The following is a 25,647-nucleotide window of genomic DNA, read 5'->3' on the forward strand; positions in this document are numbered from 1 at the left end:
CCACTTTTAAACGCTCTAATACCTGCCTGGGCTGTGTGTGGCTGGGCCTCTGCCATCGCCTGCTGGTGACCAGGATGGGGTCTGGGTGCTGTGCTGCTGCGCTGGTGCTGGGGGGCTTGGGTCTGTTTTGCAGCTGCCTGGAGAGGTACACCAGCAGTGTTCAAGTGTGACTGTGGGGCTGGCAGGGGCGGGCAGCAGGGGGCTGTCTGGCAGGGGCTGCCTTCATGCAGCAAGGCCTCGGTTTGGCAGGGGCTTGAGGCAGGTGTGGGGATGCCTTCATGTAGGCAGACAGGCGCTCTGTGAATCGGGCAGTCAGGGGCAACTTGCTTGGTTTGAGAAGGGCTGATGAGAAGGGCTGATGTGTTATGGAGCTATTGTAGACTTGATATTGGTGAGGATATGGTTGAATTTCGTATATTTGTTCAGAATGGGCAGGGAAGGAGACCACCCTGCTTTCCCTGCAGGGTTATACTGGTGCAGACGCCGCCTGTTACTGGTGTGGCTGCTGTTACCTGGAGCGTGAGACTTGTGGTGGTCGGACTGGGCGAAGTGTTGGTGTGCATCTGATGTGAAGCAATGAACAGGCTGAGACAGGATCTTTCCTTACATGTTAATGATTTATTTGGCTATATCTGCATTAGCATAACTTCTTAAAACCTGAGAGAAAGCCACTGTCTGTGGCTGAAATGAGTCTGGGGGCCGCGGTGCCCAGCACAGGGCTCTGCTCTGGGCTTCAGTTTGCTACGTGGATGCCCCAGGGAAGGGGACTGTGTCTCGCAGGCACTTCTCAATGGGAGGCACTGAACGCCTTTTTACGAGCATCATGGTCTGGAAAAGTACTGAGATGAGGCCCAACCTATAAGGAAAGGAGCAGATAGACGGTTGGTTACAGGCAGCAGCTGGCCAAGAACAGGGTGTAGCACAAGCAGGGAAGAGACTGCAGATTAGTGCAAGGGTTTTTGACTGCTTGGAAAAACACTACTCCTGTTGCAGTTAACCACTTAACGTGTTTGAAGTGGGGGCTAGTTTTCTGATCAACTTCAGGATATTCTTACTCTGCTCCAGTAACAAAATCCTGTAGTCTTAACACTGTGTCAGTCATCTGACACTTTCAGATGCTGGCATGCCTTAAGATGGATTCTGAAATAAACATGACTTATTTTCCACAACACAGGACTTATTCCCCTCACTGGTGGGGGGTGGGATGGGCTCAGAGCTCCCACTGAGGTCAAGGACTTATTTTGTTGGGCAGGTCACACACACACACACACACGAGCAGTTTCTTCCTGGAAATCTCATTTGAGGTGGGGATGTGGTGAACAAATGACCATGATAAAGGAGAAGACACTTGGTGGAGTTAAGTTCCAGGGCCCTTCGAGGTGAGCTGTACCAGTGGCGTGGTTTACACAGTTGTGTGCAACAAACCCATGCAGCAGATGCTAGGTTTACTGTGATATGTGAGCGTGTCTCCATGTACAGGGTGGGTTTACTGTGTGAGGCCATGGGCTTCACCTGCCTTGACCCAGTTCCTTGTGCCATATATCTGCCTCGTGTGGATGTGCAGAGCTTTCTCCTGCCTCCTCCACCCTGCTCAGGCTGGATGGATGTCAGGTTTTGCATATGTAATAATGCACAGCAGTCTTTGCCCTGAAAAGCTTGCTAGTGATCTCATTAATCAAGACAAACAAAGCATATTTAGCTATTCCCCCTCACTGGAGGAAGGTGTTCAGGTGCTTAAATATGCATTTGAGTGCCTAACTTCAGACAGTTGTTTTGGATGTTCTTGCTTTCCCCCAAGTAGCAGCAGAGACATAACCCCTGTCAGGGTGGGGAGGCAGAACCAAGGTGGCTGAAAGGGGCGGGTGGCTCCTGGGAGCCCTCCAGAGCTGGCAGGGACGGTCCCCAGCCAGGCTGACTCTGACCTCCCATTAAAGATGCAGGAGATTTTCCTCTGACCTGTGTGGAGACAGAGCTGGGATTGTTAGGAAAATCCACTGCGAGGACAAGCTGAGCTGCTTCTCTTGAAGGTGCCTCTGTGTTTCCCGCTGTGCTCCCTGCCCAGCACCACTGGGAATGGGGCAGGGTGAAATTTCTGCATGGGACTGGGTTGAAGCCACAGGGGAGGAAAGAGCAGTTGGTTCACTCCAGTCTTGGTACAAAGCTCCTGGGTGAGAAATGTCATGCTGAGCCACTACTGACTGTAATTAAAATTAGCAGAGTCCTTGACAAAGTTGAGTGATGCCAGCTTCTGCCCTCAGCATGAGTAAGTGGGAAGCACCAGGTGTAAGACAGGGGACAAGTGTTTTTAAAAAATGAGAAGCCCCCTCATAATGAGGGATACCTGAGAAGTATGGATTAGTCCCAGGCCAATAATTAGAGACAAGATAAGGGTGTCTTCGGGTCAAAGGTCTTATTATGACAGACGTGTGTGAGAAGTCAGTGTCAGTGATGAATCCCCATATCTGATTCTTCTAATTCATATTTTAAATGATGAACCCAAAGGTACTTCCTCTAGAGACAGCTGATGATCTTTACCATTACTCTGATGTGGTTATGGGCTGTTACACCAGGGTTTTGTTCAAATCTCAAATTTGGAGCATAGGCTGTAGCAGAATAGGAATATAGTTTGTAGGCACAATCTTGGTAGTGTTCTCTGCAGGATGACAGAGCTGCAAGTGTTTTCATCTGCTCATTAGAAGCAGTATTTTGCTCCTTCATTGCACATTTTATTGACAAATTAAAACATGCAGGGCACGTGCAGCTGGGATATTGTAACATCAGCCCTTGCTTCAGAGAATTAGAGGGGCAATAAACTTATCACTCCTCAAACTTCAATATGTATTTGGGGGACCATTTTCAGTTGGGTTTCTCAATTAATGGTCTAAATTGGAGGACTGCAAGTGACCGCTTGCCAAGCATTAGTGCAACCATTTGCATGCTACAAGCAGAGATCAGTCTGTTAAAGGAGGGCTAATAAATTCTGTGTGAGATACAAAAGCAGCTCAGCTGGTGCAGGGAAGGCAGAACTCCCCTGAGGCAGTGCAGTATGTGCCCCAGAGACTGCTTTTTTTTTTGGGTGCTGTTGAAGTTGGGCCTGCAGATGTTGAGGTGGGTGCTGGGGTGCATGGCAGCAGCTCTGCTCTGTGAGCACCCTTGGGAGGTTGGCCGGGTTAGCTTCTGGGGGGTGGGGGGTGGGAGTAAATGGGATTTGCAAGGGGTTGGGGGGATTAATTGAGGCAGCTGAATTAAATGGTTTGTGGTGACTTGTGGGAGATGTTGAGAAGGAGCCTGTGGACAGGACCGGAGCAGCGCTGGGCTCTTCTCCTGTTGGAGAAGGATCCGTGCATGGTGGCACCCACTCCTCTCCTGGCACCTGCCTGGCTCTGTGTGCTCAAAGGCAGCCTCCCAGCCTCGTACGATTTTTCACTTTAACAACAAAGCCACCCCTAGACTCAGCCTAGTTTTTCCATCATCCATTTGATTGAATCCTTTTAGTGGGTGACAAAACACTTTCTTGAGCTCTCTTTACAGGAAACTAATCTCTCTTCCTTTTTCAAAACCTCCCTCATTTACAGGAGTCTAACAAATCCCGGGCCTTTTAAGTCCTTTCCTGTTTTTTTCCCAAAACAACACAAAACAACAGCGTCGTGTTTGTAGATTTTTTCAGTGGGGAGGAGGGAATAAAATACACAATACGGGAGATGGGTGCTGTACGTGCACTGCACTGAGCATCCCTGTGCAGACAAAAACGCGCGCGCGCATCGAGATGCAAATGATTTCCGTGAAGCTATCACTTGTAAAGCTTGACAGAAAATAATGAGAAACACTAAATCTTTTATAAGGTCAACACTCAAGCAGCTGTCAAACAAGAAAAGAATTTAGCGGAAGATCCGCAAAAACTTCCATCGCCTCATTAAATCCAACAGGGCCGGGGCCCGGCGTGGTGAGGAGGCACCGGGGCGCCTCCGTTTTGTGTCAGTAATTTGTGGCGGAGGAAGAGGGAAGACGAAACAGCCAGCGCCGAAGGGGCCTTGGGGGAGGCTGGGGAATCGTTAGTGCGCCAGGAGCGGCCTCGGCTCCTAATTGGAAGCATTGGGCATTATCAACGGAGGATTTGCCTCGGCTCCCTGACAGCTCTCTAGGCCTGGAATGATAGCCCACTTGTCAGTGTAAAAGACCATTAAAAACAAACCATTTTGATTTAATTGGAGGCAGTGCGCTGGGGGCCCAGGTGAGGCGCTTCATCAGCTGATGTTGGCTGCTGATGCCTTTTTCCCCCTGTATTGATGGCTTTTTTTCCCCTCCCTTTCAAAAACTGTCTAGGAAAGAGAAAGAGGTGCTGAAAGATCCTTCACAGCTGCACGGAGAGTGGCTTTCAATAGGGTTGTCAACAAATGCCATGACAAGTTAGGGAGAGGCAGGTATTTTTAAAACAGACGTTATTCTGTCCAAGCTGAGCTGCGCTGGGAGGTGGCTGTTGGATTATTAGGGTTACAAATACCGTGGCTTTTCCTGGCAGTAGCGTGCTTAACCTGCTTAATGAACGGGCTGGATGGCTTCTCCCCACCTTTCTAATTTCAAGAAAGGCGAGGAAATCCAGGACAAAGGGATCTAGGCTAAACGGTCCTTGTGTAGCAAAACCAGGAAGGATTCAGAATGTGCTCAGTAATTTTTGGCTGCTGTGTTTAATGCCCCACTGAGACTTTCCTTTTTTTCTGCTTCCTGAAAATGAAGGCCACATATGTTTGCTGGACCACACTGGTCACTAGGTCTGGGCGATAGTGCAAGTAAAGGAGAATTCAGGCACTCGAGCTGGAACCTGGCGTGTCGCCTGCTCGGCAGATGTCCCAGGACTGGAGCAGAGCAGGCAGCTTTCACACCAACTGCGGGTTTTTGAGATTTGTAACTCAGACCCCTTTTGTGCCAGGCAAGAGTTTTACTCCAAGCTAAGTTGTCAGTTGGCAAATGGTGCCTCCACAGAAGGCAGAATTCCCTGACCAAACCCTCCAGGCCATTTAAAAAGCAGATCTGGGAAACTGTATGAAGCGGTAGCAGTGGTAGGGGCTTACCTGAAAACAACACAGCATGTGAGGCTGCAAGTGCCCTAGATCTGTTCCTTCATGGATGAATATCTCTACTGGCAACAGGCACTGGTTGCCAGCAGTTGCAGCCTTTGGACACGGGGGCTTGGATGCAGGTGGAGCCTGCCCTGGAGATGGCCCGGGCTGTAAAGCTGTGCAGGGAGCGGTGGTGTGAGCTGTGCCTTGTGCTGCAGAGCCTGAGGTGCTTGGTTCATCGTGGTGCTGGAAGTCATGAGCTTATGTGGTCATGGGAGTGGGGCTTCAGATAGAGGCCAGATCTAAATATCTCCTCCCTTTTCTTTTTTTAAAAGGATTTTTATGGCTGTTTATGCTCTGTTTGCTGGTGTCAACCAGGAGATGTTGGAGAGCAGTGAAAATGGCAGAGGATGAAAGGCTACTGGGTCTGTGAGGGGAAGGAAGGACCGAGCATGGGAGAGGGGAGTGGAGGGTGCAATGGGGAGGTTGAGAGTAAAGTGATACTGGCAGAGACTGGACGAGAGAAATGCCTTCCTGTGACTTGATTGATTATATTGTAGTTCTAGCTGTTGGGCAAAACAAGAAAACCTAAAGAATCTCTTTAAAGCAAGAAAACTTAGAGCTGATGATAAGGGCCGAAGCATACATTTAGTTACAGATGGCCACAACGTGGGAGGTGACACCTATGTTGTTGCCCCAGTGGAGATGTGCAATGGTTAGGCCCTGGCTAGCTAGGTCTCCACGTATTTGGGACTTCTCAGGGTGTTGTATTTAATTTGAGTTGTGCCTGTTGCAGGCAGGGCAGCACTGAAGGCCCATGGAGCTGATCTGAGTTGGACTGGGACCCACCAATTCATTTCACTTGGGCCACTGATCAGCCATTTGGTGCCACTGATTTTTAGTCAGCCAAAATCCCAGCTGAAGGGAGGCTTGATCTGGTACCATGGTGACAGAAAGCTCTTGAACTCATTGCATTGGTCTTCAAGTGCTATCAAGGCCTCAGGAGACAAGTTTTATAACACTCCAACTCCATGAAGTCCTGTTGTCCTCCTCAAGCCTGGGAGGATAAATGGTGCCTCTGAAAAGCCAGCCTGCTGTGTGCATCAAGCACAGGTTAGTGTAGCACAGTCTGTGGCTTTTCTGACAACAATTGCAGGATTACATGAGCTGTGCTTGTCAGTTCAGCTCTTCAGACAAAAATAGAGGTAAGGCATTAAAAAAAAATGCAGAACATTTTTTGTGTGCGTGTTAAACCTCAACTGTTAATTCTGATGAAGGATCAGGCTGTGAGCACATATCGGATCCCTGGTGAGAATCAAATTCTGGAGCCCAGAATTTTGCTGCAAAGTTTATACAGTGGGGATTCCTCTAATTACTTTCACTGGAAATTTACCTGACAGAGCTTTCCCAGGTAATGCAAGGCATATGCGGGAGAGCCGCTCAGCCGTTGACAGAGCCTTTGATTTTGTGCCAGGTTGCAAATTAAGTCTTTTGCCAAGGTACCCGAACACTTGCTCGTCAATTGCTTATCGCTTATTCATATCGCGCATCGAGTGCAGCTCGTTTCATCTGCTGGGGAAGGCAATGCGTGTTGACAAAAGTGTTGTCCAAAGTTGCTGCATTTTTTCCTCCCTATGTCTGGTCAAGTAAACAAGAATATTCTCCCTGGAAAGCCACCTTGAATGTCTGTGCAAGTTGGAATTCTCTAATGAGCAAAGGAAAAAATAAATCTCAGGTGTGTCACTGACACATGGTGTGCAGAGCTGCTTTGGCACGTGGGCAAATTCTGTCCTTTTACATCACTGCTGCGTGAGGTGTTGTTACCAAAATAAATGCCCTTCTGAGCTGACTTTACAGAGCCCTGAAAATCTATTGTCGAGTGGCCAGTGTTGAGCACTGGTTTGGATTATGACTATTAAAAATTCAGATGGAGGCAGCTGAAGTTCACCCTGGACCGTTTCTCTGCAGACGGCAAGGCTGTGGGGATGCTGTATTTTGGCAGCAAGACATTTTCCAGAATCTGACACTGGGGATGCCATTCTGCCCAGACCAACACAATGCTAGCGATGGGTGATGTGAGGACAGGGCACAAGGCATGAGTTGGGGGCAGGAGGATTTCTCTATGCTGGGTGCCTGAGTTCTTACAGTCCCCAGAGAATGTAGAATGTAGTCCTACATTGGAAAAAAAAAAAGTCTTGGTGCACAGTTCTAGCTGCGATCACAAAACCTGAGCGCAGGAATCAAGTCTCTGCAGGCAGAGCAAGGCAGAGGCCTTTGCCTTGGGGGGTGCCTGAGGAAGGGGAGGGCAGTAGAAACATTTTGCTGAGGTGAATAAGGAGTTAACTTCTGCTGGGATTTGTAATAAATTAAAAAACCTTTCCCTAATGAAGTGCCCGCCAGGATGTGACTGGCTCCCCACGACCTGCTTGTCTCAGTGAGCCGGGGGCCCAGGAGACCCGGCGCCAGGTCAGTTCTCCAGAGCGAGACGTGGAGTAGGAGCGTGCCCCCGGTGCGCGAGAGCCTGTAACCCACACGGTTGGCTTAATAGCCTGGGCCATTATTCTAAAGCAGTGGGGCTGAAACCTAAATCCAAATGAAAACATAGTCAATTTGTCTGTACTTTAGCGACTGAATGGCTAGGTAATGCCATTCAGCCCTGGCAATGTAGGGAGCAGGCGGAGGCAATTAGAGGGGAGGGCAAAGCTCCTTTGTTTTCTCTTCTGCTTGCTCTGAGCTCTAGCACGGTGCCAGGTCTTACAAGGACCTAGTGGTAAGTCCAGCTTAAGAGTCTGCAAGGGGAGAGGATGGGAGCAGAAAAGTCCTCCTAGATGATCTTCATGGGTTTAGAAGAACAACATTTTCCTGTCGCCCCCTGCTTTGGATTACAACTACCTTGCTAACAGGTTGTTCTGCAGGCTCAGAGCAGGCCAGACTCTGGAAGGCATCATGTATCTGATAGGCAGTGTCAGAGGGAGCACAAGGATGAGTGGCTTGAGGACATGTTGCACCCCTGTGCCTTGCACCAGCCTCAGGTCACAAGGAAAATTGCATAAATTATGGCTGTGGGGAGGGGGGCAAGGGATTCTTTAAATGTTCTTGCCCAGAGTTAAGTTCTTCCCAGGCCATGAGCACCTTGTATAATGGCCGGAGCAGGACAATCTCACTGAAGGACAGTAGGAAATATGCAGATAGTAGTCTGCTAATGAGCTTTCTGTGAAGTGATACTTCTGCAGAGTTTTTGCTTCTGGAATCAGAAGCAAAGCCTTGCTACGGGATGTGTTTCCTGAATGCTGAGGGAAGAGTCTTCTCCTGACCTGGTAGGACCCACAAATGCTTCTGGTGTTTTGCATGTGTGGTACTTTTGCTGCTTTGTATCAAGATCTACTTTTAGCTTTGTCTAAGAGCAATCTCTTTTCACCTAGCATTTTGTTGAAATTCCCAGGAGATGTCTCATACTTGATAAAGTGCAAAGCGGGACAAAAGCAGATCCTTTTATCACTTTATCCAACTTTCTGATTAGCTGCTTGACTCTAATGGGTGCTAACAAATCTGAAACAGCCTGAAACAATTGTCTCTGTTCACTCCCAGGTCAGAAATGCCAGTGACCACATCCTTTGATAGTGCTGAAAAAACACAAGACTTCAGCTTAATTCTTAAAACAAAGTTTTTTTTTTTTGTCAGGCATTGTTGCTTGGACTTCCAGACAATTGACTTGTTCTGCAGCTCCTCAGCAATCAAAGTGACTTTCACAATACAGCTTTTTGGCAGAGAAAGCTAGACACCTGGTCAGATGGGAGCCTTGTCTTCATTGCTGTCATCTTTTGGTGATGCTGAGGAGGCCTTGTAGGGGTGGTGGGGAGTCTGAGAAAGAGGAGCAGCTCTAAGGAGCCTTGTAATTCAAAGCAGTTGCCTTAAATACCTGTGGTGAGCTTTCTGCCATTTCATGTACAACTTTGCCCTATTCAGAAACTTCTCTGGCCTCTGTAATCTGTAAATTGGAGGACAGAAGAGCACCTGAGACCTGTACTGACTGTATTGAGTTGTTGCTTTTTTTAGTGGTATAGACTAAATACGGTGTTTGTGTGAATTACATACAGTAGCCAACGCTGACCACTGTCTTCCCCAGGCCACTGAGTTGATTCTAGGAAAGCCATAAGTTAGATATCCCCCACCATGTTAGAGCCTGAGAAAGAGATTTCATGAGAACAGAATTGGTGTAAGAACAAACTTCCTTGCCTCTTTGGAGCACTGTTCCTTATCGTCCTTCTTGTAGTGGAGGGGATGGTAGCGAATGACTGAAGTCCCTGGGTTTGGCTGAGTTTGGCTAAAGGGGTAGGCCAGTTTGTCTTTCAAGGCTATTGCACCACCACCCATGTAAAAAACTTTATAGAGATGGTTAAGGCACAGTTGGGAGACTATCAAGTGGTTTTTGAAACCATTAGCTTTCCTTGGGGTATTGCTGCTCATAACTGGGCAAACTCTTATGGATGTTTGAGGTCTCTTTTCCATGGAGAAAACCACGTACTGAAACTCAACTGAGCAATGAGTTTCCTAATCCAAGTTCTAACATGAATAGCGCATGTTAGATCCACAGCTGGGGAAAGGTAAACCATTCAGGTTAATGTAATGAGAAAGGAGGAATGAGGCAAATCTGCAGATGCCGTGCACAGCAAGTTGCTCCTCCTCCCCTAGATGCTGTTCCTAAGAAGGTAAGGAAGAAGAAAGGAAAAGACTCAAGTGGTGGTTGAGACCTGTGGCTGGGGGAAGAACCCAAGTGCAATCCTGGATGAAACAAAAGGGAAAGCATGAAGAAAAACAGGCTGAAAAATGAATAGTGATGGAAAGGTCTGGGGTGAGAGGAGCTCTAAAGAGGAGGCCTGCCCCGGTATCTCGTGTGACTTACACAATCTGTTTAACAGCGATCGGTCATGTTCTTTCACTGACACTAGCCGCAGCAGCAGCTTTGTGCTGACAGGCAGCTGGGATAAATGATTACTGACATATGCTAATCGGACAGTCTTAGACAGGATGTAAAAGGAATACATCAAGGTGGTGCAAAACATTTCTTGGTTGAAACTCTCCAACTTGTATAAATAAATCAGCTTCAGGAAGTCACAAGGCTCCTTCATTGTTTTAAACTGCAGTTAAAAATCAACAGCAGAGCAAAAAATAAAATAATCTCAGAACCATCAGAACAAGGGCTGGGGCAGAAGGCTGAGAGACTCGTTGCAGTGGTATCTATCAATGCCAGATACGATTTTGACCATGCACACTCCCTACAGGGTTTTGATGCTTTCAGACTTTCTGGTGTCTCCTTTCTATTTCCCTTGCCCAGTTCTTCTCCCTTCCTTTGTAAAATGCCCCCTAGCTCTTCACTTGAAGTTCCCCTGTAATTTACACCACAAACAAAGCTAACAATTTGAACAAGTACCCCAGAGCACAGCAAGATGCACAGATGAGTTCAGGGAGATGTTCAGATCCCATTGCTAAAACAAGAAATCTTCACCCTGGCTCTTATTTGGATCAATTAAAGGAAGTGTCATGCACATCTGTAGCTTGGCTAGGCCCTCTGCTCAGTCACAGGGTGAATATTGTCAATCAGGTAGTTTAGATAGGTATCAAGAACACAATTTCTGGAAATTTGTAGTTCTTGGTGTGAAAATGCTTCTTGAGACACATTAATCTGGTGTGGCTTGAATTAGTTATACTGACAGCTGATAAAATGTCAGGCTACCTAAAAGTAGACTGGATTGTTTTGCTCAGGTAGGGCAGCTGCAGGAATACCAGGAGAGAACAAAGGCCATGACAGTACTAATGGGGAAATATAACAAGATGCTTCTAATCTGGTGAAGATCACAAAAGAGCACATGTTAGAAAATAAGTCATTAAGCCCTTCCTCTGGTCAACTGCTGCTTCTCTTCCAGGCCTTGTCTGCAAAAAGCATCCTACCCTGAAGTGCGATAGGGGCTGGAGTTTAAACACATCCAGTGTGGGAATGTTTTGGGGTCTGGGTTTCAGGGAGCTCTGGAGTAAGAGCTTCATGTCCACCCTCATGTGATAAGGGTATTACCAGGGAACACAGGCAAGTTTAGAAAGTGTCTCCGAGTTCAGTCAAGTACTCCATACCTTCTCCAGGTGGGGCAGGTGCCAGAAGGACTCCTCCTTCGCAGGTACTGGCTGTTTTCGGAGAAATGTGGTACGAGTTTCACGCAATTTGTCTTTCTGTAATCAAAGATACACAAGAACAGGCTGGAATGGCTGCGCAGCTATATAGATCCCATTGGTGTCTTGTAACGATACTGGGATGAACTAGTCTAAAAGTCACTTCATAGATCACCTGATGATCACTAGTGCCTGGTCTGGGTGGTCTTTTGTGTCCATGCAGCTAATGCTGATATCTAAAACACACTGAGGGAAACACAGACAACTGCCAACTCCGAGCTTTGTACCGCATCTCAGTGAGATAGATGACCAGTGCCTGCTAGGAGCCCTGAGATACAGCACTGGCTCATCACTGGGAGAGTCATTTCCACCACCACAACCATGGGGAAGATTTCCTGACTGAAGTGTTTCTCTCGTGATTAATTGCAATGTACAATACTTGATAGTCCCAGCACAAGCCAGTGCAGGTACCTGGTGAATGTTTTGGCCATTGCATGAAACCCTGGAGAATGTTTGCTCTGTGGTCTGGTTTGTAGGTATGTGTTGCTTAACTCAGTAAGTGGGGGCTGCAAGCTTCAGGAACTTGATGGAGAGAACTTAGTGATTAAAACATCAGTCATTAACAGATAAGTTAGGGATGCATTTTTCCAACATCCTGGGCTTGTGCGTTCATAAAATAGCTGCTAATTAAGAACACTGTATTGCACTTCCACTATAAAGCATACTTTGTGATGGCAGTAAGCCCATTGAAATTGGTCATTACCATATTAGCTCGACTCTTCCTTGAGTCATTAACTAATAAAACAGTCATTGGCTGCTTTTAAATGTTGTTATAATATTGCTATGTTTAACAGCTCTAACAACTGCTCAGGGTGTGTGCATCCGCTGCGACATGCCAGGATCAAGGCTGGTGCTGGTCCTTCGAACATTTGGCTGCTCCATTCTTTTGTCCACTGCTGCAGGTAACCTGAGCAGAGCTGATGCTGTCCAAGGACAATCTGCAAGGCTTCTGGCAAGAGGCATTAAATACCAAAGATAACTTGAAACCTAATGCTTTGTTATAGCAGAGTTTTTAGTGTTGTGGTGATGCAAAAAGAATTAGAGCCTCCATTTTAATTGATAACAGGAGTTTAGCTGGGCACCCTGTGACCAGGGACACATTGATGCAGACAGATGCTTAATGATAGCTAGAAAGGTGTATCTGTGGGACAGGTGTCTAAGCCTTTTGGAAGGCCTTGACCAAACCACCACTGCCCTGAGCTTGCTCAGTTCCTGCATATACCTTCAGATACAACAATACTTTTATTTAAACCTTTCCTTTTGTCTCCAGTGCACTTTCAGGCATGCACATTGCAATTTTCACATCTGGTGCTCACTCCCACAGCATTACCCTGCAGGATATGCTCTGGCTGGAGCCAGGCCCATCTTGGCTCGGAAGCAGCTGATCTTCATTAGGGTCTGCCAGCCTTCTAGCAGTCAGGGAAAATGGTTTCCCACATGGGACTGTTCACTGTGATGGGTAGAAAGAAGCCCATATATTGTGGGGTGGGACAAGGGGAGTTCATGCCTGGTAGCAAGCAGCAGTGCTGTTGGAGTACTATTACCTTTTTCTTTTCCACTCGCTGGGCTGCTGTCAGTGCTCTCTGCTGCTCCATCCACAGCTCCTTGTATTTGTGTTGGAGGACATCAAAAAAGGGAGTGGAAGGCCTCGAAAAAATGTTCAAAATACAACAATGTTATCTCCAGGGTTAATGCCTATCTTTACCTCCCTGTGCTGATTCCCTTCCCTGCTCCTGGAAAATGTGAGTGGTGAGAACATGAAAATGTGACTGCTGTGGTGTACAAAGAAGCCCAAACAGATGCACTGATGGACTGGGTGAGAGGGCTACTGATGATCTGAGTCTGGAATTAAAACAGACTAAGACACTGTCAGGTGTCTGCAGTGCAAAGAGGAGCTGAACGACTGAGCCTCTCTGGTGCCCCAGCTGCACAGAGCAGATTTGCCTCTTGAAACAGGGCACCAGCGAGTGTCCCAGCCAGGAGAGAGCAGCAGCAGAGGAACTGCAGATGACTACAGCTCGAGATAAATGGTAAAATTAAGAAGTCAGTTGCTTTTTGGTCAGTTTACCTGCACTGAGCTGTCATTAACCCGACCAAGTTGCAGCAAAGCTGTGGCCCAGACTTACTGAGCCTTGCTCCTGGCAAGGGAGGATGCTTTAACTTCATCAGCCACTGTGGGAGGTAGAATTGGCAGTGGCAGCAGTGGAACAGCAGGGCTCTTGCCTCAAGGACAGCATATCGCTTATCACTGTGGTTGTGGTGCTATTCTTCTCCCCCAGAAGCAAAAATTAGAAATCCCAAGGGAGAAAGTGATTGAGGACCTGCAGCTGAAATTTTATCGGTCCTTGTCTTTGCACACCTTGCTGGGGAGGGACTCTTTCCATCTCAGCAGCTACCAATGACACTGTGGAGCCACCAGCTTTGCTCACACTTGTAGCATGCTGTGCCTTCAGCTGCTGCTTCTGAAGCAGCAAGGCAGGGCTTTCCCTGCCTGAACAGGGATCTGAGCTGGGCTAAATGCTGGGTGGTTCTGGGCCACCAGAAGGTGGCTTTCTGGAGAAAGCTCGTGCACCAGGCCACAAGTGAGCTGATGCTTCAATGTTTTTGTCAGCGATTGGCCTGGAATCATCAGCAGCCAGCTTTCAGCAGTCTGGAGGATCCTTGACAGTAGTGGAGGGCGCCAGCGGGGCATATGCAAATAGTAACTCTTCTGTTCCTTGTTCCTCCACCCCTGTGGTGACTTTTATTACTTAATTATTGCACACCACATGCTTCAAAACAGCCTAATCTATGGTCGTGTTTTCTAATGATACTAGATGTGCAACCCAGCAATATACATCCCAAGGGGGCGTTCATATCAGAGGAGACAACCTTCTGCAAACTGCCCGTTTCATAGATCACATGCTGCAGAGCTTTTCAAGGCTTTGCCTACAGAACAGCTGTGTTGCTCCAGACTGTCATCTGGAGACACCTCGTGCCAAAGGGGACACTGACATTTACCCTTGTCTTCCCTTTTTCCCTCACCTTCCCTTACAGTTTGGTATTTCACGCTGATCAGAGCTGGGCTAAAATATCTACAAAGGATTAAAAGATGTGGCATAGCTGTGGTTGAGCATCTCATTGTATGGTGTAAATTTGGTAGTCCTTGCATGTGCTTTTGGTGAGCCTTGTGGGCTTGTTTCCTTGGTGTGACCCTTTGCTTTCCAAGGCAGGAGCTTTCCTGGGGAGTGTGAATAGCAGGGAGGGATGCAGGAAAAAATGGAGCCTTTGTGTGTGGTGTTTGATTATTGATTTTTGTGATGGCTGAGTGTTTTCACATCTCCATGGAGGTGACTTTTACCATCTCTGGTGGACCAGCCAGTTGGTGACTGATTAGTCCACAGCTGGCTTGTAAGTAAATGCTTGAAAGGACACATTTGGGTTGATGCTCTTCAGAGACTCTTCCCTGCCGTGTGATTAATCGCATTTAAATCCTGATCCAGCAAAGTATAGAATCATGCCTGGAATAATACATGCACGAACTGTCTCTGGGAAATTAGTAGGGATGACTCGTGTGCTTAGTTATACGTATGGGTTCTGGTGGGCTGTAAGATGCGATGCTTGATCTGGCTTTTCCTGCCTCCTTCGAGAGAAATACTGAGAAAGTGGGGCAGGGAGCAGGGGATATCAGGCAACACTTCTTTGACTAAGGTTACTGAAGAAATTTCAGCGAGGCAGCTCTTTCTTTGTAGGTCAAACGCTGCTACCATTGGGGTGGACGGGGAGTTCTGGCCCTGATATCGGTGTCATTTGGCAGTGTGGCGGTATGGCTCAGTGCAGCTGGCCTAGGGGAAAACGTCCTCTCACCTTAGTGTTACTCGAGGACAGGAATGAACTGCTTGTGTGCTACGTTTCCCTCTGTCACCCTGCCCAGATGTCGCTGCTCTGGGCTGGGAGGATTTTGCTGTTACCGTCTGGGGCTGCTGGTTTCTGGGTGTGGGGGTGTAGGCAGAGAGCCATCTGCTGAAAACGCTTATTGTGGATTAAAACCTGTCTCATTCAGAGCAACTCAGATCTCCTTGTTTTGGCACAAGCATCCTGCCACAGAAAGGGAAGGGAAAGAAAGTTCTGATAGGATGTAACAAATTATTTATAATTGTGGAAAAAATAATCAGCTGCTTCCTTTTATAGTCAAATAGTTGGAGCCACTTCTAATGTTGACATTTCCTAAATATTTTAAAATTTATCTATGCACATTTTCAAAACTATTATCCCTGAAACAGTTCCTGTCTCTTTAATAGACTCTCTCTAATTTACTTTCAAGAGTGAGGGTATAGACCTATTTTCAACTGAAATGACAAGCGCCTGCTTACTTGGTTATACAATGTGGTATGCTAGTCTGCCAGAAGTCTCCTGGAAACGAAGCTGCAGCTGTTCTAATAGGCTATTTTACTGTGAAAACAATGTAAAAAAGTATAATAAAGTATTAACAATATTAAAATAAAACAGTGTAGGCCTTAAATGAGCTACAAACTAGTTAAATCTATTCTATTCAATATGAGCCTTCAGTGCTTTGCAGCTGATACCTCAGAGCTGGGATTTATCTAAAATGAAGGCACCAGGGACATGCAAGGGAAATGGTAATTATAATTTGCAAACATTAGGCTGACACTTTTTTGTGTACGTGTGTATAAATTCTGACAGCTGTGATTTGTGCGGCGTGCCAAATAGTGTACCACCAATCCGGGAAGGGCTCCCTTTCTGGCAGGCCATCCTCAGAGCAGCAGCTCATTAAAACTTTGGAGAAGAAGTTGCCGAAAACAGGAAGGCGTCAGAACCATCTGAGGGACTTTTGGTACACGCTTGTTGAAAGGTGTTTGAGAAGAGAGCCTTGGGTCTGACAAACTGGAATTTTAGTACGCCTCTCCGTTCACAGTGGGGCAAAATAATTGGTCATCAGTGACTACTAATTTGGTTTAGTAGCCAGAGGCATTTTTTTTCTTCCCAGAAAATCAATGACAGTACCGAGGTCTGTTCAACGTGATTCAGCTCAAGATGGGTCCTCATTTAGCTCTTGATGCTTCTTCCACTGGAGACAGCTATTTTGTTAAAATGAAATTAAAATCTATCTATAATGCTCAGCTCTGAGAGCGGCACCCGTCAATGCCATGCTGCTCTTGAGGTTTCAAGGTTGTCAGTCTCCCCTCAAACTTATTTTCAAAGGTTTATACATCAGCAGGGGAAAAAAAAAAAAAGGTACTTGGCAAAAGTGGATACAAAGGACTTTTGCTCAGGAAGGGTTTTTATACTGGCTTAAAAGATGCAATCAATTTTATTGCTGTATTGTAAAAGGGCAAAAACTTGACTTGAGATTGCTTTTTTTCTTGTATTATTCAAAAGCACAAGGGCTCATAAATATTTTAGTGCGAACTACAGCCCTTGGATTTTCCTGGTAGCCCTCCAGCCAGTGCAGCACGGCTCCTGCCGTACTCTGCCCACTGATGGTCAGGACAGGCTCTGGTGGGGAGCAGAGGACACTTGCATGGGCACTGACTCCCTGGTGGCTGTGTGGTTTTGGGGCTGCATCAAAAGCTCTGCTCCCAGGAACCACCTGTGACCCTCTAATTTTCAAGGGCAGCTTAGTGGCAGCAGGCTCTGACGCTGTATGGGTGCCTATACAGTAGGTAAACCATATCACCGTTTTTTTTTTTACAGTTGTGATATCAAAGCTGTGTTACAACACCAACAGCTATCCTGAAACTTTAACCCTTTCTTGAAAGGTTAATGAGGCTTCATTTTCTTGGAGTCAGCCCTTGCTAGTGTCTTTCAATCTGAGATGATTTCCTCTTGGTGTACAGCCAGGATCTGCATTTGGGGTCTTCAGCCCACAGAGCTCTAAGAGGCACAGCCTTTGTACCCCTTCCTCACATGCGTCGTGGTGTGAAGGATTTGTCCCGTGGCGGTACTGTCCATACAGAGTTCTCTGTCCTGTCTTGTGGCTGGGGTTTGGATGGCCAAGTTGGCGCTCTCACCAGCACAGATCAGTTTCTTGCTGGGAACCAGTTTGTTATCCAGTGTGGGGCTCCTCAGTGCAGCCAGTGCAGATTATCTTCAGCAAATAAAGTGCAAGCTGGGGTCTGTGATTCTGCTCGGGGCCTTGGGGTACCACCAATGCACACGGCACTGAGGCATTAATGCTCTGGTCCCTCTGCCCTGAAAGGGTGTTTATAGTACAGGAAAACTCTGATTACAGTTCCCTTGTACTGCTATATTGTCTCCCTTCCTCCCTTGTTACTGATGGGCTAGAGCTAGCAATCTATCTACCATTAATTTGTCTCTGTGTAGCCCAGCAGGAATCTGGGGCATGATTACAGCTCTGGCCCTTGTGTGAGAGCCGGCACGGCCCCGGCATCCCCTTGCAAACTGCCTGGCTCTGCCTTGCCTTAATTGTTCCCCTTTGACCAGTGGACCTGTCTGCTCTAACAAGGGCAGTGAGGAGGGCCGAGGTAATTGAAGCACTTAGCCACACTCCCCAGCATTGCCTCCTGCAGCTAATTAGGAAAGAGGGCTGCTGGGCTCTTCGTTATTTCTTCTAATTGTTTGTGGGTTTTGCATAACAGTGAATGGCAGAAGAGGGATGTTCAGTTAGCGGTGGATTCTTGACTTTGAAATTTGTATAAAAGGTCACTTACAATTTGTTAACACTTTCACAAAAGTGAATTCAATTAGCGGCTCCAGAAGTCCCTGCACACATGTGCATGTGTTTGTAAGAAGGAGAGATGGAAAAACATGCAGAGTGTGAATGTAAAGGCTCTTTGCTTTCCTAGGAAGCTTGTGGACTATACAGCAAAGTTATAGGCCCCTTACAGCTTTATGGTCCTCTAAATAGGTCCTGGCAATAAACCCATGGAGAGGCCTGAAAGATCATTTTTAAATGATCTCCACTTGTCCTCACTTTCCATTAACCACTGAAGAAAATAACAAGAGAAAAATTGGTAGAAAACACTCAGGGACCAATTTTTTTTTGCAGTCTTTGCACTGGCAAACCTCCCAGTTGAAATAGTGGGTCTTTCACCTGTGTGGCAGCTTCAGGATCCGTGCCGTCAAAGCACTGATTGCTCTGAATTTCTGAAGCTTCTTTACAGTCCTTGTAATTTGGATGAGGAAATAACAATATAAGTTATTTCACCGTGGGCAGCCAATGAGGCAGTGGCTTCTTCTAAGTGTTAGAGGATCTGTTATTTTGCTCAGAGGGCTCGTATGTATAGAACAGTAAAAAGAATAAAATCCATTGTAAACATGTACTTTAAAAGATTTATCAGATGCTCATAGCTGTACTTAGGAGTACACGTGGTTACAAGAACACCAATTTGCTTTACTATTCCCTCCCAGGCCAAGAGTGAGATGTACACTTGTAACAATCCTAAATGCACACATGGAAACTCATATCTCACAGCAAAGACACCAAGCCAGCTCTTACCTATTCGATAACTGGCTTCACAAGCTGGAATCTGCATGTTAACGTTGGTCTTTTGGGTTGGAAATGCCATGTGGCTTGCTTAGTTGAGGGTTATTTAAATTTGTCTTCAACAAATTTATCTCTACTGACTGGAAATCCTCTCTTATCCTCCCAGAAACTCAGGTGGGACGTGGTTAGGGGACAGAGCTATTCTAGCCTGGAAGCCTCAAGCTGGGGCTGAGAGTGAACTCTGCACAGTCTGCAGCCATCAATGCCAACAAATGCAAACCGTCCTGATGAGTGTGCTGCTTTGCTTTCATTTGGAAGAAAATCCCTCCCCCCCACCCCCCCCCCAAAAAAAAAAAAAAAACCAAACAACTGTAACACTGAACAGAACAAATCAAAGAGCCGGGTCTTCCCCTTGACCTCCTGTTCATGCTTAAATCTCTGGCTAGGTGGCGATGTTACTGGCATTGTTTCCTTTCAAATGAAGTAAGGGGTAGAAAGCTTTGCTTCCACAAAAAGGATTCTGTGGTTATTTCCCTCTGAACTAGGTTTTCATTGTACAAATTGCAAAAGCAGAAATTTGCAGGGGGGAAAAAAGTCTACTTGTGGTAAGAAGTAGTTTTAGAGGGTAAAAGTTCTGGTAGAAATTCTTCAGCCAGCTCTGATCCACAGAGACAAACCCATGGAAAATAGCTAGTCTGTGTGACAGTAAATTACTTTGCTATTCAGTTTAATGCATTTGGTAATAAGGGATCTAAATCTTTATTCTCCTTTTTCCCATCTTGTGGCTGATGTTCAGGACCTGAACCTTATGCCAAAACATGTCTGTTTTTCTCTTCACGTGAGAGCCTGAAGTAGTCAGACTTACAACTGCAGTAAATAACTATGCTGAAGGAGAATCAGCATCTTCACAGTGCACTCAAGATTGTTTGAAGGGATAACAGGTCTGTACACAGTGCTCTGCCCACCCTGCATGAGGCAGTACAGTCCAGGCAGACGTGGCTGGGAGCTATGCAGTAGCAATACACGCACAGAGATGCAAACACAGCCAGCCTGCCACATGTCCAATACAAGAAAATGATTCTTGAAATAGAAATGCTTATTTCAGCAACACGAGGATGGTGGCAGAGGCACAAAGTATCTTTTGCTGTGGAGCTGGATAGGATATGCAATTATCTGAACTGATGGGAGACCTATTTTTTTAACTTGGTTGCATGTTTTTATCTTCAGCCTGATGGTGGTTCCAGTCTCTGTAATATTTTCATATTTTTTTGTCAGTGTCAGATATTTTTTTCCCCTCAAATTTTGGTTTGCCCCAGTCTTTTGGGGGCTTTGTGGCTTACACATTTGTTCTGCTTCCAATGATTGTGGATCAAGAGTGGTCTTCCTGTAGTATTTCTTTCTTGCCTGTCCAGCTTTTTTCTAGTGTTTTTTTTTTTTTCCTGGGACACCATCTACTCTTCAGCATAGTTTCTTTATAGCTGGACTTTCTTTTTTTCTTCTCCCTTCTTCCTGGGCCATATATTAATGACTTGAAATGTTCTTTAAGTGTTTCAAAAATAAATTTGCTAAAGCACTCTGTGCCAAAGAGATGCTGGAAATATCAAAACAGCGTTTGGGCAGCCTTTTGAACTTCATTTTGGCTGTGTGCAAAAATCATGGGCACTTTGGGTGGAAAGGCCACTTGCAAAGCACAAGCACTAACATTGAAAGCTCCCTTTTTGGGGAAGGTGAAAAATAAGGACAGAGCAATCAGTTAAGCCAGGAAGCTGCAGGAGAAGCCAATGTAACAGCTGAGCTGTTAAAGGCCAGCAAGACGATTGTCAGCAGTGCATTAGGACAACTGCAAATGATACAAAGGAAAGAGGAGGTACTGGAAAACCAAAGCCTTTGGCCAGTTGTAGCAGTTTGTAGAGGAGAGACTGCAGTGAACAAATGCTTCAGAGGTGAGTCTGCAGAAACATGGTGAAAGCAGCTGCTCAAGGACTAAGACCAGTGTTAGAGAATGGGAGGTAGAATGATGGGCGGAGATGAAGTTAGAAGGAAAATGGAATGTGAAATTCAGGAAAGGGACGATTGAAGCGAAGGCAGCCAGTAGGGGGGACCCAGCAGGAGACGTGGGGATGACAGAGTGCCAGGGAAATCCTGCCAGCACACCCAAGGTCAGCCCAACCTACAGGCCAACTGCCAAGTGGATGGCAGCATGTCTGAGGCAGGGTTATGGCCATGCAGGGTTTGAAGGAGGTACAGGTGTGGGATGGCAGAGAAAGGCATGTCTGTGCAGTCCTTGTGCCCAGGAACACGTTCAGGAATGCAGAAGGCAGAATTAGCAAACTTGCTCTAGTAAAAGAAAAGCAAATGAAAACTTGTCTTTAAAAGCAGCCCTGGAAATGCTAGCCTGTGATCGTGCTGAGGACGTACTCTGTGCTGCTATAATGTCTCTAGCTCCTGGGGATAAAACTTGTGCTCGGGCTACCAACTGTGCTGGTGTGTTTTGCCTTCAGACTCCTAGTGTGACCTTGTGTAAATCAAAATCTAAAATCTAGCTGTAGACAGCATCCATATATTTGTGCTTGCTTCTAGTTCCAAGAATGATGATTTAATACCTGCTAATTTCAGTGCATGGTAAACTTCAATCACAGAAGGTGGTTAGGAGGCTAAATATGGGCTTGGGACTCTTTTGGGAGTTTCCAAATGCATCTGAATACCAGGCTGTATTGACACCAGCTATGATCCTGGAGGTCTTCACAGACCCTCTGTGTCTTTAGATTCAGTCTCATCAAGACTCGGGCCACTCAGTGCCTTGCATTCTCCCTTTTGTAAAACAAGGTCATTACACGAGGAGGATGGGGTTGAACACACCTGCTAGTAGCGCTGTGTAGGGTTATTTTAAATGAAAAGAGAGGACTTGGGTCCAGGACATCAGCAACCCTAAACCACAGACATCTTACAGCTATGTAACTTGCCATGCACAAAGAGCCTGTGTGGATGGGATGGGTTGGGTTGACCTCCTGGGGGAGGTACTGCCAACTCTGGGTATTTTCCTTGAAAGAAAATCTGTAGACCTGTTTGCAGTGGGGATGAGGACTGAGGCAGGTGACGCTGAGTGTGCTCGCACTGCAGCATGGTCATTACTGCAGCGCCTGGGCCCAGTGGGCACGCACTCTTGCAAATTGTGGCTTGCACGAGGCAGCTCTTGTAGAGATCAGAAGATGGAGCATGAATCAGAGGAGCCCAACTGGAGGGTGCCCCATGGGGGAGGCTGGGACCCTACCACATCCTCGTTACTGTTGACCTTGGCACGAGTGCTGCCTGCTGATGGATCGGTTACGGAGCTGGACAAGACCCTGGGGAACCACTGTATTATCTATTATCGTCCCATCAGTGTTTCCCCTGACCCCTCCCAGCTCTGCATGCCACAGGCATCAGGGAGGGAATAAATCTTTGTCTGATACTGAGAGAGAGAGGGAGCGAGAGCAGGAAAAAGGAGAGATGAAAAATGTCCTTTTTATGACTCTCACAACAAAGCTGGCCACATGATTCGTAGCAAACACCTCTCTGAGAAGAGGGAGGGTGAGAACAGGGGGAATCAGCAAAAAAGCAGAGCTGCTTCTCTCCCCTGGAAGATGCCCCTGGGGAATTAATAGAGAGGGGGCATGGGTGACCTTTGAAGGTAAATATATTGTGGAAGGAAACAGGCCCTTGAGCTTCAGAAAACTCACACCAGTGCCTGTGAGGCTGCCTTGTGAAATGCTCCTTGCAGCACACATCCACCATGAATGGGAAGTGGAGGCATAAGTGATCTGCTGTGCTAGAGGGAGCAGCAGGGCCAGGACGTGATTAATAAGGCACTAATAGCAACCCCAGCATTTATCCATGTTCTCTTCTATTTGGGATGATCCAGGAGAGCTTGTGCATGTGAGCCTGGGGACAACTCCTGACCTTGGTGCCTTTAGGACACTTAGGTACCTTTAGCACTGCAGGCTAGGGCCTGGGAAGGGACTGGAGAAATGATGCCAGCTGCCCAAAGGAGCTGCATCGAGGCTGTGGGTGCAGATGGGGGGGGGTTTGCAACGGCACTTTGGGAGGCTCACAGAGCTCTGGGGATTGTCCCAGAGCATTGCAGTGATCAGTGCAGATGAATTCAGTGTGATGGGAAGGCACCTTTGCTCCTTGGCTGTACCATCTGTGCTGTGTCTTGGGCAAGGGAACATCATGCAAGCTCTGTTCTCAGAAAAAAAAAAGAAAAAAACCACTTTGATAAAGATCTCAGTTGCAGCAAAGTGGATGCTTTTAGAGGCAAGTGAGTTCTTGGAGTCATGGGAAGGGACTGCATGCCACTGTTCTCTCCCCTTCTGCTGCCAGACAAGCACATATCTTACAGCAAGTGCAGTCCCAATTAGCAGCACTAAGAACACAGTTATGCAGGGCTTAGAGTCCAAAAGCAGAAACAACTTAAATCCATTGACAACCATGCCATTTTTAACAGGGAGCATTGTGTTGAAACTGGTCCGCTGCGACTAGGAACAGACCTGGGCTGGGGAGCACTCACCCATGTGTTTGTCTTTAACTTGCCAGTCATGAAAACTGAGTTAAATTCCCCCACTTTTACCCAAATGGTTGTAACAACTCCTTAGTAATCCTAGTAATTTGATTTTGTCTATAACATGCTTTTAAAGTAAAGGGATAAATACAATCAGTCTGCATAAAAGGTAGCTATTAAGGAGAAGACAAGTTGTACAATAATAACTTTAAATTAAAAGCCCTTTCCCACTACTTCTGCTGTTGTGGGGTCTGCAGATTTTCCTTAAAACTTCTGAAACGTGCCTAGACTTCTTGCAGGCAGCCATTTAACCTCCGTTTATGAAGAAATAAAGCAAAATTGATGTTGATTTTGGTCTACATTGGGGGATACTTTTGCAACATAAAAGCCCTTTTGCCTGCAATTTACAGAGCAGCCCTGTCACATTGGTGAGGGCTGATACTGATAAAGATAAAGCTTTATAGCTGGGGCATTTGCAGCTAACAGCAAGCTAATGCTGCATTTTCATTTTGATGCAATTAATGTTAATGTCTGCTACGAAAATTGTCATTAAATACCATTTTAAAATCCATTCAATTTGCATATGCAAAGCCCATTTACTATCATGTAAAATACACAGTGCCGTTCATCATGTCTTTTCTCTAGAATTTGTAGCTGTTATTTTTCTGGTAGTGATTATTATCCAGCTCTTAAAATGAAACCTAATGTCTAGTCCAGACCTGTACAGAGCATGAAAACTCTGCTCCAGCAGCATCAGGGCTGCCTTGGAGTCCTTTTCGGAGGTTTTAGCGCTTGTTTGCATTGGGCTTACGCTGGCTTTTCCAGACCACCATGCGCCCTCCAGCCTCCTGTGTGCTGCTGTAGAGGACAGGCAGTCAGTCAAAGCAAGGTGCTGACGTTCTCCCCTGCAGACCCCCTGTTCACAACTACTCAGGAGAAATCAGCACGGCAGATAGCTGGGAACTGGTATGTGACGGATATGTTAAATGGGTCACTTTTGCCACTTCTAAATACTTTATCTCTTTGAACCTCAGGTGGGGCTCGTGTAGGCTGGGTGCTTCTTAAAAATCTTTTAGACACTGCACTGCAACCCAATTCAGTGTGAAGCCTTAAACATCCCACTGTGTTGCAAAGCAGGAACGGGTATGTTTATGCCCTGCTAGAGGGGTTGCTGAGGGAGCAACCCTTGGGCTGTGCTAAAAGAAGCCCCTGGAAGCAGAAGAGAGTGCAGGGAAAAGCTGCTTTGTTTATTCTGACTTACTGGAAGTTTCTGCCTGATGCATGGTGGTGAACTAACAAGTGGGAGAAAGTAGAATAAAGAACTTGAACTGATCCTTAATTGCACCAGAGTACGAACAGGTAGAAATGCTGTTTGTTCTGACTCAGTATCACTTTCTGACCTGGGGAGGCCGTTATTCTGGCTTGCAGATCTGTGCTCCTTTAAGTCAAAGGACTGGCATTGAAAATATTTTTAAGTAGTTCCAAGCACTTGGTGCTAGAGGTAAAATAGGGATGTGCTGTGGCATGCCGACTAGCTTTAGGTAGCTGTTTGTGACACGTAGGTGGAATCAGGTGGCAAAACACAGAAGTGATGCTATGATTCATTTGCATCATGTCCAGGTTCAGGACACTTCTCTTTTGGGGACTGTACTGGCTGAGAGATGGGGGAAGATGCAGATGAGAGAGTAGAAAGCGATAGTTCCCTTCTGGGAAGGGCCCCAATCCTTTCCCCTTACCGTGCTGGGATGCCATAAGTCATGTCTGCAGGTACTTTGGGAGGAGATCTCTTGAAGCGACTGTATTCATTGTCTTTGCACCGTATGTCCTTGGCCTTGTAGTACAAGTTAAATTCACGGGCTGTGGTAAAACCAGCCTTCAGAGCACTGCGGTTCATAGTGATGAAGTCTCGGGGCATATTCTGAGTTAAACCAGTCCTGGGCTTTATTGTGTTCCAGTGGCCTATTGCTGGAGATGGAAGGAGACATGAGGCAAAGAGAAACAGATTAGGGTGAGCTTCTGTTTGGGGAAGCAGGTTGATGCACGGTTTGTGTGTTGCACATGAGGGCCTTGAGTGGCTTGTATGCATTTTTGCCACAGCTTCACTGTGGTGTGACCTTCAACATATCTTGCCCCGATTATTTTCAGATGGGGAACTATCCCATCTGAATTAGATGTCTTCTCACTCTCCACCCTGACTTGCTCAGCAAGTCTGATTTTACGGGGGAAATAATCTCTCAGAGCATGAAGTAGAAACTCTTCTGAGTTACGAAAGTAGCCACATGTATTGCCCTTTGCAGATGCTCTACCCTTTTCTGCTTGGGCTCTGTGTGATCCTATAAAAGTTTTCAAGATGCTAGGGAAGCGTTAGTAGTCACCAAGCA

General features: G+C 46.5%; 1 protein-coding gene across 1 annotated transcript in view; it reads right to left on the minus strand.

The window, feature by feature from the left end:
• Positions 1-711: 711 nt before the first annotated feature.
• The window catches only part of CFAP77 (cilia and flagella associated protein 77), a 60,758-nt gene continuing 35,822 nt past the window's right edge, over positions 712-25,647 (minus strand). Inside the window, exons 3-6 of the mRNA XM_035555299.2 lie at positions 25,003-25,231; positions 12,824-12,926; positions 11,184-11,279; positions 712-856 (exon numbers count right to left, since the gene is read on the minus strand). Coding sequence (XP_035411192.1) covers positions 788-856; positions 11,184-11,279; positions 12,824-12,926; positions 25,003-25,231 — 497 coding nt within the window. The 3' untranslated portion in view covers positions 712-787. The remainder of the gene's footprint in view (positions 857-11,183; positions 11,280-12,823; positions 12,927-25,002; positions 25,232-25,647) is intronic.

The sequence above is a fragment of the Cygnus atratus genome, chromosome 19, assembly GCF_013377495.2.
Source record: "Cygnus atratus isolate AKBS03 ecotype Queensland, Australia chromosome 19, CAtr_DNAZoo_HiC_assembly, whole genome shotgun sequence".
Classification (NCBI taxonomy): domain Eukaryota; kingdom Metazoa; phylum Chordata; class Aves; order Anseriformes; family Anatidae; genus Cygnus; species Cygnus atratus.